The sequence below is a fragment of the Gopherus flavomarginatus genome, chromosome 6, assembly GCF_025201925.1.
Source record: "Gopherus flavomarginatus isolate rGopFla2 chromosome 6, rGopFla2.mat.asm, whole genome shotgun sequence".
Classification (NCBI taxonomy): Eukaryota; Metazoa; Chordata; order Testudines; family Testudinidae; genus Gopherus; species Gopherus flavomarginatus.
The window spans coordinates 122,217,794-122,231,938 of record NC_066622.1 but is presented as its reverse complement, the minus strand read 5'-3'; the positions used below and the strand labels follow the sequence as shown (position 1 = coordinate 122,231,938).

Genomic DNA, 14,145 nt, shown 5'->3' with positions numbered 1-14,145 from the left:
GATTCTGGGATGCATTAACAGGTGTGTTGTAAACAAGACACGAGAAGTCATTCTTCTGCTTTACTCTGCGCTGGTCAGGCCTCAACTGGAGTATTGTGTCCAGTTCTGGGCACCGCATTTCAAGAAAGATGTGGAGAAATTGGAGAGGGTCCAGAGAAGAGCAACAAGAATGATTAAAGGTCTTGAGAATATGACCTATGAAGGAAGGCTGAAGGAATTGGGTTTGTTTAGTTTGGAAAAGAGAAGACTGAGAGGGGACATGATAGCAGTTTTCAGGTATCTAAAAGAGTGTCATCAGGAGGAGGGAGAAAACTTGTTTACCTTAGCCTCCAGTGATAGAAGAAGAAGCAATGGGCTTAAACTGCAGCAAGGGAGATTTAGGTTGGACATTAGGAAAAAGTTGCTAACTGTCAGGGTAGTTAAACACTGTAATAGATTGCCTAGGGAAGTTGTGGAATCTCCATCTCTGGAGATATTTAAGAGTAGGTTAGATAAATGTCTATTAGGGATGGTCTAGACAATATTTGGTCCTGCCATGAGGGCAGGGGACTGGACTCGATGACCTCTCGAGATCCCTTTCAGTCCTGGAGTCTATGAGTCTATGTAGTCTACAAAACCAGCTTAGTGTAAGTCTTAATTGCATCAGATAAATGGATATTAGTTTTATGACAAAGTTTTTTGTAGAAAGGAAATATCCCAGCAAAAGAGAAGTCATTACTCATTTGCTATATTAAAACTAGAACAGTTGTCTTAATTAGTGCAATGAATTATTAGTTTCTTCCAGATTGGTTAATATATGCATATGACAGTAACAAATAATTATATTGCTTCAGCAATGCAAGCATTTACAATGGGAGAGAAATTCTTAGTAAATCTGGGTGTCCTGGGATGCAACAGATCATTATTAACATGGACAGATGGCCAAATGGCATCAAAGGGAACAACAGTATTACTAATCCTTATTTGATAAGTGTGGGTTGATGACTAAAAATCTAGAACGTGCTTCTGTTCTTTTAAAGAGGACTGGAAATGGCTACTGGGAATAATAATTAATTATAATTACTCTGTGGTGTTTCTATAATGTACAACAACTTTGCAGAAATAATACAATTAAATTAAATCATAGAATAGAATCTGGCAACGACAAGGATTTGTTGGGCTTCCTAATCCATCTCCCAGACATTTCAGGATATTCCCTATAATATACTAACTGCTGATATACAAACATAAAATGTTGCATGTTAACGTGAGACTGGAGTTTCATTGTCGTATAATGTCAGGTCGTCAGGTACCTGTTGTATGGGGCATTTTTCAAATCTGTTTGGTTATTCACGCTCTCCTCCCTCTTCCTTTGTCCTTGATGTTGATAGGAAGGGAATGTGTCTTCTTATTACCACCTCTACTAATTCCTGGCTGCTTAGCAGCATGCAAATGCATCCTGGCTGCTCTGGACTGATCTGTTTACCCCACATCTTTGTGGCCCAGATTGAACAGGGTGTGCTAATATCAAACCTCTAGGTTTCATATGGCCTACATTTATGGCCCACTTCTACACTGTGGTGAACATGTTCTGCTCCCTGTAAGCTATGTCTGTGCCTGAGATTTTGGGCTAAACTTTCCTATTGCTCCTCAGTCAAAACTTCTTCTTGACCCAACAAGAGACGATGTCAAGAAAATCATGTCTAATGGAGTTTGAAAATAAAGATCTTGCATTAATATCACTTGATAACTACATCTTTTTTATTTTTATCATACATGTATCCTGCTTTTCACGTTTCGTTTAAATAAAGAGAATGTTTCTATAAAATATTTTTTAAAAGCTATGTATTTGTTTCAAAGTGTAGAATAAGCTATAGAGTAATTCTATACTAATCTAGAACATTTTCTAGGCTCTCAAAAATTTCTGCTAATATGCTGCATGTATTCTATTCTGATGACAGGGGCATTGAGTGGACAAGCTTGACTGGTTTTCTTTCCTTTGCCACATCAACGCCCAACAATTTGGGATTGGTAAGGAATGAACTTCAGCTGGTTGATCTTCCAACAGGTTAGTGTCTCTTGTGACATCTGTATAGATTGCGCTTGGGAAAGTGGCTGTGACAGAACTGCTTGTTGAGGCATACCCAGATTCGTATCTGACTTCAGTGACAAAATAAATTATGCTTTATCCTGTTGTCATGGCGGAAATAACATAACTAAAAGGAATTGAGCTGATTCTGTTCTTCCTTGTCCAACCATAGTGGTAAGTGCCTGTTAGATCTGTGCAAACTTACTGAAGGTAAGAGGTTTGCACAAATATCTCAGGTTTGGTCCAACCTAGAAGAATTACCACTTATCAGCAACAGAGTCAGCACCGTTTCAGCAACTTCCTGCTTAATTAACTCCACATGAAGGCCAAGACAAAACAAGTTCAGAACCAGTTCTTATGTATGATTGTCTCCAGATGTATTTTATCCACAGACTTCTGAATGGTGCTGAAAGTGGTTTGTCTTGATCTAAACTTGCATTTATGCCATGTGCAGCTGAAATGGTGCTGAACCCTTTAATGATACACATCAGCAAATGTATAATTATTGTACTATGCGCCTGGCCACTGAGAGCAGAATTTGGCCTAAAGAGCCTGTGACCTTATGTGAAAGAGCAGAACTCAACTTTCAGATCCCAATCTGAGTATATAGAGCTATTGGTTTATAAACAAAAAAGGTTATTTGATCAGGAAACACAGGCACATAAACGACAGACACAGAGAATAGATTTTAAACAGAAGACCACAACTTTATTATTTTAACAGTGGAGAGAGGCCTTATGTATCCCAACCCCTGTTGTGACATATTAGACATTTAACTGAGTCTAGTGGAGGCTTACAGGATTCCTACCATACATAAGAATGGCTATACTGGGTCAGACCAAAGGTCCATCTAGCCCAGTATCCTGTCTTCGGACAATGGCCAATGCCACATGGCTCAGAGAGAATGAATAGAACAGGTGATCATCAAGTGATCCGCCCCCTGTTGCCCATTCCCAGCTTCTGGCAAATGAAGACTAGGGACCCCATCTCTGCCCATCCTGCCTAATAGCCATTTGTGGACTTATCCTTCATGAATTTATCTAGTTCTTTTTTGAACCCTGTTATATAGTCTTGGCCTTCCCAACATCCTCTGGCAAGGAGTTCCACTGGTTGACTCTGCGCTGTGTGAAAAAATACTTCCTTTTGTTTGTTAAAAACCTGCTGCCTATTAATTTCATTTGGTGGCCCCTAGTTCTTGTGTTATGAGAAGGAGTAAATAACACTTCCTTATTTTACTTTCTCTACACCAGTCATGATTTTATAGACCTCTGTCATATCCTCCCTTAGTCATCTCTTTTCCAAACTGAAAAGTCCCAGTTTTATTAATCTCTCTTCATATGGCAGCTGTTCCATACCCCTAATAATTTTTGTTGCCCTTTTCTGAACCTTTTCCAATTCAATATATCTTTTCTGAGATGGGGCAACCACATCTGCACGCAGTATTCAAGATGTGGGTGTACCGTGGATTTATATAGAGGCAGTATGATATTTTCTGTATTATTATCTATTTCTTTCTTAATGGTTCCCATACCGTATAATTAGGGCTGTCAAGCAATTAAAAAATTAATTGTGATTAATTGCATTGTTAAACAATAATAGAATACCATTTTATTTAAATATTTTTGGATGTTTTCTATATTTTCAAATATATTTATTTCAGTTACAACACACAGTGCTCACTTTATATTTATTTTTTATTATAAATATTTGCACTGTAAAAACTAAAGAAATAGTATATTTCAATTCACCTAGTAGTGCAATGTCTTTATAATGAAAGCTGAACTTACAAATGTAGGTTCTAAAATTTTACATTTTTATTTTTGAATGCAGTTATTTTTTATATAATTCTACAAGTCCACTCAGTTCTACTTCAGCCAATTGCTCAGACAAACAAGTTTGGTTACAATTTGCAGGAGATAATGCTGCCCATGTCTTGTTTACATCACCTGAAAGTGAGAACAGGTGTTCTCATGGCACTGTTGTAGCCGACATCGCAAGATATTTACGTGCCAAATGCACTAAAGATTCATATGTTCCTTCATGCTTCAACCACCATTCTAGAAGACATGCGTCCATGCTGGTGATGGGTTCTGCTCGATAACGATCCAAAGCAGTGCAGACTGACGCATGTTCCTTTTCATCATCTCAGTCAGATGCCACCAGCAGAAGGTTGTTTTTCTTTTTTGGTGGTTCAGGTTCTGTAGTTTCTGCATCGAAGTGTTTCTCTTCTAAAACATCTGAAAACATTCTCCACACCTCATCCCACTCAGATTGTGGAAGGCACTTCAGATTCTTAAACATTGGATCAAGTGCTGTAGCTATCCTTAGAAATCTCACACTGGTACCTTCTTTGCGTTTTGTCAAATGTGTCATGAAAGGGTTCTTAAAATGAACATGTGCTGGGTCATCATCTGAGACTGCTATGACATGAAATATATGGCAGAATGTATGTAAAACAGAACAGGAGACATACAATTCTCTCCCAAGGAGTTCAGTCTGAAATTTAATTAACACATTTTTTTTAGCAAGCATCATTAGCATGGAAGCATGTCCTCTGAATTGGTGGCCAAAGCATAAAGGGACATATGAATGTTTAGCATATCTGGAACATAAATACCTTGAAACACAGGCTACAAAAGTGCCGTGTGAAGGCCTGTTCTGACTTTTGGGTGACATTGTAAATAAGAAACAGTCAGCAATATCTCCTGTAAATGTAAACAAACTTGTTTGTCTTAGCAATTGGCTGAACAAGAAGTAGGGCTGAGTGGACTTGTAGGCTCTAAAGTTTTACATTGCTTTGATTTCGAGTGCAGTTATGTAACAAAAAAAATCTACATTTGTAAGTGATACTTTCATGATAAAGAGATTACACTACAGTACTTGTATGAGATGAATTGAAAAATACTATTTCTTTTGTTTATATTTACAAATATTTGTAATAAAAAGAATATAAAGTGAGCAGTGTACACTTTGCATTCTGTGTTGTAATAGAAATCAATATATTTGAAAATGTAGAAAAGCATCCAAAATATTTAATAAATTTCAATTGGTATTATATTCTATTCTATTGTTAACAGTGCGATTAATCATGATTGATTTTTTTTAATCGCAGTTAATTTTTTCGAGTTAATCACATGAGTTAACTGCGATTAATCAACAGCCCTACATATAACCAGTAACTCAGAGTAGACACACTTAGGCTCACCCTTAGGACTCAGCTCGCTTCTGAATCCCTTCTACCGCCTGCCACATGTGTGGTGGTAGAGGTTACCAAGAGAGGGCCTCAGTCTGCAAAGACTTCTATGATTCTATGGCTTCAGGTCTCTCCTTTTTCCCATAGGCAAAATGACAGCCAGAAACACCCTGGATCTCCTTTAACTCTCAGAGTTGATCCCTTTTACCTTATCCATTCAGGCCAGCAATGATCATGGTCACCGGCAGGCACAAGAGGCTTTAAATAGGCTAGTGGTGGCCCACAAGAGCCAACCGGCTAGTTGGTTTGTCAGTCAATGGCAAGATATTGGAGCTGGGAATGGAGAGGGAAGCTGCTGCAGCCATGCAGGGGCTCTTGTTTCCAACTCAGCATTGTGAACATCCGTTTCAGTCCATTGAAGATCCCTCCTCCATTAACTTCCTACTTACAAACTAAGAATACTTGATATAAAAGTTACTGGGAAAACAAATGGTACCCCAAAATGTCATGTTTTATGGTATAGCTGTACTTTAAAGTTAGAATCTAGTTTGTGACACATGTATGATGCTACATTATAAGCTGATATTCTACTGAAATCAATGTTTGTTCTTGGTTTTAATATAAGATTATTATTTAAAAATACTTTTTGAAAATAAACTTGCTGCATATATGTAATAAATATTTTAACCATAAGTTGTGGAAAGTTGAGACCGTTTCAAACAATGTGTTGCAAGATCTTTATAATCAACTTGTTAGTAAATTATCCTGTGGCACCTTATAGACTAACAGACGTTTTGGAGCATGAGCTTTCGTGGGTGAATACCCACTTCCTCAGATGCATGTAATGGAAATTTCCAGGGGCAGGTATATATATGCTAGCAAGCAAGCTAGAGATAACGAGGTCAGTTCAATCAGGGAGGATGAGGCCCTGTTCTAGCAGTTGAGGTGTGAAAACCAAGAGAGGAGAAACTGGTTCTGTAATTGGCAAGCCATTCACAGTCTTTATTCAATCCTGAGCTGATGGTGTCAAATTTGCACCTCAACTGCTAGAACAGGGCCTCATCCTCCCTGATTGAACTGACCTCGTTATCTCTAACTTGCTTGCTAGCATATATATACCTGCCCCTGGAAATTTCCATTACATGCATCTGAGGAAGTGGGTATTCACCCATGAAAGCTCATGCTCCAAAACGTCTGTTAGTCTATAATGTGCCACAGGATTCTTTGCTGCTTTTACAGATCCAGACTAACACGGCTACCCCTCTGATACTTGTTAGTAAATTGTCTGTGGAAAGCTCTTTGGCCTAGGTGTCAATCTCTCAAACACCTGGGGTTAAGCTGGGTGAAAAGCCCATCTGTGATCTTTGTTTTACAGAGAAATTTGATTTGGAAGATTAGAGAGCTCCTAGGAATGGGAAGCACTTTCACTAATTTTAAATTGTTTTAAAATGTATAAACCCAGAACCATTTAATTTCTGATTGAAGACCCTGAATCTAGTAACACACCAATAATTCTAAATTACTTTATGTGGCATGCAACAACTTTTAAAATGATATAAAAGAACTTTTCTAATTTTATGAGCACTTTTAAGGCATTGCACAAAATAACTGTTAATCTAACTTTGCTATTGCATTTTTTTTTAAAGAACATCTTTTATAAAAACAAATGAGCAGTTAGGAGAAAAGAAGTGGAAAACATATTTGTGACATTATAGCTAAAAGAAATTTGGTTTTCACTAAACTTTATTCTATAGAAATTCCTAATAGTAACAGCAACTTTAAAAAAAGAAAAAGGTAACAGAAGATGTTCAGCTGTGTTCTCAAGTAAACTGAATTAGCTGTGATTTTTAGCAGATGTTGACAATGACTGACCTTCCCCTTTTGTCCCTTTAGTAGCTTTCTATAGTAGCTGTTATGGACTTCCCAATTTACTATTTTATCAGTAGTACTGTAAGTGCTAGAAAAAGAGTCTGCATATAGGATTGAAAAAATTTAGCCCAGTTGTGCCTTTGCTAAAGTTGCCATTATACCTTTAGTATATAAATAATGAATGTTAAGAGACCCTGAAGGTATTTTCTCAGTTATGAAGAAAACAAACTTTAATTTTCCACACAGGCAAACCTTTTGCTCTAGTGCTTATGCTTCACTGCTGACTTCATATACCCCATCCATGCTGGGCTATTTTCACTAAGCAGAAAGTCTGCAGCCATAGGAAAAGTACTCTTGGGGGAATTCTGTGCCAAAAAATTAAAAAATCTGTGCACAATATTTTAAAATTCTGCAAAATTCTGCATATTTTATTTGTCAAAATGAAACCAGCATGATTATATTGTGTTAATTATTTTGGACATTTATTTCAAAATACCTGTCAACAATTATGTCTGTAACAATACAGACAACAAAAAAGATTCAGGAAATGTTTTTTGACAGATTCTTTACTAGGCATATTAATATGGAACTTTGAGTAATAACAGTTGTATAGGTCATATAAAGCTTCACTGAGAAAGGACAGTAAGTTTCATTATTGGTATTCAGCAGTGATCAGTTCCGTTTTGAAAGTTACAGTTTACAAGTACAGGAATGCAGTGATTCCATGAGTGCAGAATGAGTTAATACTTCTGTGGAGAAATGCTTATACATTTCTTATAGTCAAAAGGAGTTAAAATACGGGGGCAAAATATGTTTCTGGTATGAAAATTAAAATCCATTCAAGGTTTCCTTCTGGAGCAGTCAATAAGTAGATATGAAATATTATCTATGAGCCACAACTCAAATAACTCGCTTAGATGTCAGTATTTGGGTATTAATGCATGATTGGCGTTAGGCAAATACTGACATCTGGAAGTGAGATTGTTATGGGGTATTTTCTCAGGCGGTAGAGACTACATTATGTTTTAGTGTCTAGAAAGCAAATAAAAAGTTGAATAACTATGAATAGAGAAGCAGAGGTGTGACAGGTCAATTACAGGGGTTTAACTTCTGTGGGGTTACTATTGTATATTTCCTCTTTTTTTCCCCCCATATAACTTCTCTATTCTAGGCAGGAGCATTGCATTTCGTGGGGAACGAGGCAATGATGAACCAGCCATTGAAATGATAAAGGTGTCTCATTTGAAGTAAGTAGATTAGCCTTGTAAAGCTTGTGTTATCTAGTATTGAATTTTCAGGAGTAACAGACAGAAGTAAATTGCTATTGAGGAAAGACTCTGCACAAGGAGAAGGTGGAAAAGAATATGCAAATTAATCAAAGAAATAATCTATTTTTACATATGTTTGTTACTATAGGCTTTTATTAAAATGTGAATGTTTATGTAATGGACGTTTTCACAAACTTCAAAATCCCACTGGGTGTCTAGAATAATTAAAGAGAATGTTAGTCTAATAGTTGTATTTTGATGTCCAGGGCCAGTAGAGAATGGTTTGTTATGAAATTTTTTGCAGAGTTTGTGTTTCTCCATGAGTTTCAAGGTTTTTTTAGAATCTAAACTTTAAATAAAATCAGAAGGGCAGGGTTGCACATCAATGTCTTCCTGTGTTTTACACAGCACTTAACACAATTAGGCCCTTCAATTGCCACCACAGTTACAAATCAGTAGGTTCAGTCTGAAGAGATAGACGATTATTAGGTGAGAACAAGAAAGGAACAGTTTGATTGGCTAGAGATTAAGATGGGTTAGGAAAGAGGCTATTTTGCCTTCAGTTTTAGGGAGAAGGTAGAGTTGATAGCTTACACAATATTAAAGTGTGAATTTTACTTTTAAAACATTCAATGTGAAAAAATAAGGAAACAGTTTGTATCCAAGTCATAAAAAGTTACTTTGCAAAAGTCCATTGCGAACTGTGATGTGACAGAAAACTACCCAGAAAACAGGGAGTTAAGTCTAGAAGGGGTTCTCTGCATTTGCACATAGCCTTATGGGAAGGCAAAGATCCTGGACTAGAGACTGCAGGGTACTAATTCTCCACAGGATGAAGGCAGGAAATTCCTTAAGAATAACGTTTTGGAAGGCAAAAGTGGCAAATAAATTAGTAGTAAGAGGATTTCATATCCATTCACTACAGGACTATGGTGTGAAGTCTTCTGATTTTTTGGTTCTCTGTAAATATAATTTAAACAATATTGGATTCAATATAATTCTATAAAAGGTTTTATTGTAATTTTTTTTGTTTAAAATAACAGGCAACTTTTGTTATATAATAACAAGCATTCGAATATGGAGAGTTTACAATCTAGCCTTGTTCTCAACAGGATATTATCTTCAATAGAGGTAGAGAGCATAAATTCTATAGCTAGGCAATTTTGAGATCAGATTATCCTCATTTTATTATGGTAGAACAAAATCAGAATAGCAGAATAAGTATTTTTAAAAGCCCATTGAAATAGCTAATCTGTAAAACACAGTTATGTTTTCTTGTATTAATATTTGTACAATGAGAGTCTGCTAAACATTTATCTCCGGAAAATGAGTTTTTGTCAAATCAGTATGTACTATTATCAGCTCTTTGCTTTAGTAGACAGATTTAGAAATGAAAAGATCTTCCATTTAAATCTAAAAAACCCGATATGTACGGTGTAGTATAGATCCTAAATTGGCTGGGTAAGAGATTGTTGGAACAGCATCAAGTTTAACAAATTCACATTTTAATTCAAATTTTCTTCTTCTCATTAGTCTCCATATCTGACAGGAACCTTATGGTAACAATGGTGCTTTTTTAATTAATTGTGGCTTATGGATGTTTATATATCAGGAAATATGGTAATAAGAGTTTACGTACCAGTTTTTGCAGCAGTTTTCAAAAGTAATTCCACACATACCATGCACTACTAACCTATGACAGTGACCAGAAGTTTTGGATCATTTAGTTCCTAATTCTGCAATGAACTCTAGATGTTTGTTCCCGTGAGGAAAGTCAGGGGGATTCTGAATGGGTGCAGCAGTCCAGTTCCACAAAACTTGTTGCAAGATTGCGGCCAGACTAAATTTGTTAAGTGTCTTTTCGCCCTCTACTTAAAACAAACAAACAAAAAATACTACTACACAAACTGGAATGTAGTAAAGGTCTCATTTATTTCAGGCAGTACTTAGCTGTAGTATTTAAAGACAAGCCTCTGGAACTCTGGGATGTCAGGACGTGTACTCTTCTTAGAGAAATGTCAAAAAACTTCCCTACCGTGACTGCTTTGGTAAGGAATCCAATCTGTTGATTCTCATTTGAAATGTAAATGGTTATTAAATTTGTATATCTTGAAATAATTGATTTTTTTTAAATTTCTCTAGTCTACAAACACAGTCTGACTTGTCTCCCCTACTCTTCTCTCACAAAATAGCCTATTAAAACATAGGGCTTGGGTTTTTTTCATAAAAATAAATATGTAGTGGACATCATAGTTATTAATCAATAAAACTAGGAAGTAAAAGGGACATATTTTCCATTTTCCTAATTAAAATTTCTCACAGGAATGGTCACCTACTCATAATTTGAAGAGCTTGAGAAAGAAACAGCTTGCAGCCCGTGAAGCCATGGCCCGACAGACGGTTGTGTCTGATACAGAACTTAGCAGTGTAGAATCTTCTGTGATCAGGTATTGCCCATCACTGTCTCATATGATATAGTAATGCATCAGTTATTCTTCAGATGAGTTTTCTTACTCGAGATTGTCGCTCGTTAATAGTGCTGTTTGGTACATGCCATCCAGATGCTGTCCCATGATGGAGGTACTCTCAGCTATCCTGTTAAAGCAACTTTGCAGGATCCTTTGTGCCATTTGAACAGCACAAAGGAGCCAAAGAATGGGCCGGAGTCTAGCACTTGAACATAGTCCCTTGATTTGACTGCAGAGCAGGAAAAGTTATCTCAGCAGACTTTAGCGGCCTACTCCTTGAAGTAAAATTTTAATTTGCCACTTATGCACTGTCATAAGTATATAAACCAATTTGTTATTTCAGGACTTATTCAGACTGTTCTCAGGGGAAACACTCACTTCTGATCTACTGTCTATTTTTATGTATTTGTTGATTGGGGTCATGACCTCTTATATCCATTTCAAGGGGAAAAAAAGGCCACCGTTGTCTAATTATCTTTCTCTTAAAGCTTATTACAGGAGGCCGAAAGTAAATCGGAGCTGAGTCAGAACATTTCTGCCAGAGAGCACTTTGTGTTTACAGATACCGATGGGCAGGTTTATCATCTCACAGTGGAGGGAAATTCGGTTAAAGACAGTGCAAGAATTCCTCCTGATGTGAGTTCGGTATTTTTGTATCATCAATGCTGTAATTTGTTTTCATAGCTACTGCTGCAGAAAACAGCATGCCATTAATATTAATAGAGATATGCATTTTAATGGCAAATAGTTACCAGAAATCAATAATTGGAAACATGAAACCATAAATATAAGATGTAAAACAAACTAAAATTACTGTTTTTTAAAAAAAGACACTTAAATTTTTGTAGGAATGTAAAATTTTATGTAAATATTCAAACAGTGCTCTTATTTACAACAGCACATTAGTTTGTTATATGTGTGATCACTATATTTACTTGGAAAGAACATGGAGGATTTTTGTTCATTGTGTCCCTATTTTGCATAATACATAAATGAGGGAAGCTGTATGCAGATGTTGAAGGTGTCTTAATCCTTGTGGAAATAGTAAATACAGCATCTGAAAAAAGGAAAACACTCAATTTATGCTAGCTGTAGAATGTTTTTTGTCTCTTTGTCTTTATACCTATACAGAAATCTAAGATACACTATCATACTCGGTTTAAGAAAACAGTAGTTTCACCTATGTATGTTGAGACCAGGCATTAACCAAGTTAATCATATAGTAGGCATCTGGTAACAACTACTATACGTAGGAAAACTATTTCCATAGTTTGCCCAATTAACATATTTTGATTTTGCAGATACTTTATCCCACTGTTTTGTGGTGAAATGGGGATATATTCTTTCAGGCAAGACAACAGAAACAGCTGAAATTAAATTTCAAATGTGGTGTAACCGTGGTCCTCAGTGAGCACTAGTGCCTTTGCTTCATTTGGGGGTGGAGACACTTTTAAAATAGTTTGTGTTTATAAAAAGTATTTCTGAGAACATTCGTGTTCTTTGGATATTATTATTTTTGAAAACCACAAGGAAAACAAAGGTTAAAAAATATACTTATGTAACATTAAAGGCTGCACCATTAATTTTTATACTTCCTGACTATGATTCTAATATTCCAACAGCAAAGTTAACTTAGACATGTAGTATTCCTGTTTTTCCGTTTAAATGTGTACATTATATATATCATAAGATGCATGCTAGTAGATATACAAGATGTTCAAAATGAACAGGTTGATATTTCTGCCAGAGCCTTAGTTTGTGCATTGTGTGACTTGTGATTTAACCATTCATCCTTAACATTTCACTAAATGGTTAATTGCATTTAATATCAGTATATTTAGGCTTGTTTCTGCAAACACACATATGAATAATTTTACATGTATTAACAGCCCTGTTTTGCTCAGAGGAATTATTCACATATGTAAAAATGTAAGCACCTGTGTAAGTGTTTGTGGGATTGGGGTCTAAGTCTGTTTTCTCATTTTCAGCGGGGACCGGTACATCAGTCATAGCCCTGGAATACAAGATTCGCAACACTAGATCAGGTTACTTGTCGATCAATTCTGGTAGTGTGCCTCTGGTAGTCGCCAGTGACTATTCCTTCACAAGAAAGTGAAACCTACCTTTTGCCCAAAACACTATCACATGCTGCTAAACAGTTCTGCAGTGCTGCATGTTAAATGCATGTGATGAGATTTAAGATAGGGGAAATGTCTGAGCTTTAACTTGTACCTTGAAGCAAGACTTGATTGAATTTAGGTTATAGTGGCATGCCTAAGTACAGAATGTTGTTACTGGTCATAGTTATGTATTTGAATCAGAGATCTGTAGTCAGAGTGGATTTCTATTTTTATTTTCATTCTTAAGATACTTTAAGCTGCAGATGTTCTGTTCAGTTGCTCTTTTTGCTAATAGCATGTGCAATTCTACTTACTTAAGGGCCTATTACTGAAGTGAATGCAAATTTGCCTTAGTAAGGAGTATAGAATAATATCCTACAGTTCAATAACCAAGTCTTAATTTTTTTTCTTAAATATAAGTAATATATGGAGATATACCTATCTCAGAGAACTGGAAGGGACGCCAAAAGGTCATCGATTCCAGCCCCCTGTCTTTACTTGGTCCTCCTAGTGCTGATTTTTGGCCCATGTCCCTAGGTGGCCCCCTCAAGGCTTGAACTCACAACCCTGGGTTTAGCAGTTCAATGCTCAAACCACTGAGCTATGCCTCCCTGCCTGCCTCCCATTATTTCTTTATGGGACAGAAAAAATAAACTTTATGTACAATCGTTATGCAGTGATTTAGTGGCTAAACCAATGATCCCTGTAACCCCTCATAACTATAAGTGACATGTAACATTCTCAGGTTAGCCCCCAGTGGCTAGTAGTCAGTCTTACTAGAAAACATTTTATGGCATAATTGGAAATATATACTCTGAAAGGGATTGAAACCCAAGATCACACTCTTCTGTGACTCCTAAATAATCGGTTTGCTCTAGAAAAGATGAAGTCTTCCTTGTTGAACAGTTAATGGAGCTTGCCCTGCAGGTACTTATACCCCTATCTATTTTAAAAAACTGTTTGTCTTCAGACTGCTTCTTAAAAATACACACATTGCAACATTAGAAACCTGAATATTTCTCCATTTGACTCCTCTTACCCCATACATTTAAAAACATTTAAGTAACATTGTTAAATGTTGCTCATTTTATTATCCCATTCTCCTTGTTTAGTCAAGCAGTCAAAATATTGCAAAACTCCTTCTGTTCCATGTGACAGG

At 36.4% G+C, this 14,145-nt stretch overlaps 1 protein-coding gene across 2 annotated transcripts in view; it reads left to right on the top strand.

Annotated features, from left to right (window-relative positions):
• WDR11 (WD repeat domain 11) overlaps positions 1-14,145 on the top strand; it is an 83,399-nt gene that overhangs the window by 44,310 nt on the left and 24,944 nt on the right. For both annotated transcript variants that reach the window (XM_050958934.1, XM_050958933.1), the window contains exons 12-16: positions 1,941-2,047; positions 8,302-8,377; positions 10,338-10,446; positions 10,721-10,845; positions 11,355-11,502. In XM_050958934.1, the coding sequence (XP_050814891.1) occupies positions 1,941-2,047; positions 8,302-8,377; positions 10,338-10,446; positions 10,721-10,845; positions 11,355-11,502 (565 nt within the window). The remainder of the gene's footprint in view (positions 1-1,940; positions 2,048-8,301; positions 8,378-10,337; positions 10,447-10,720; positions 10,846-11,354; positions 11,503-14,145) is intronic.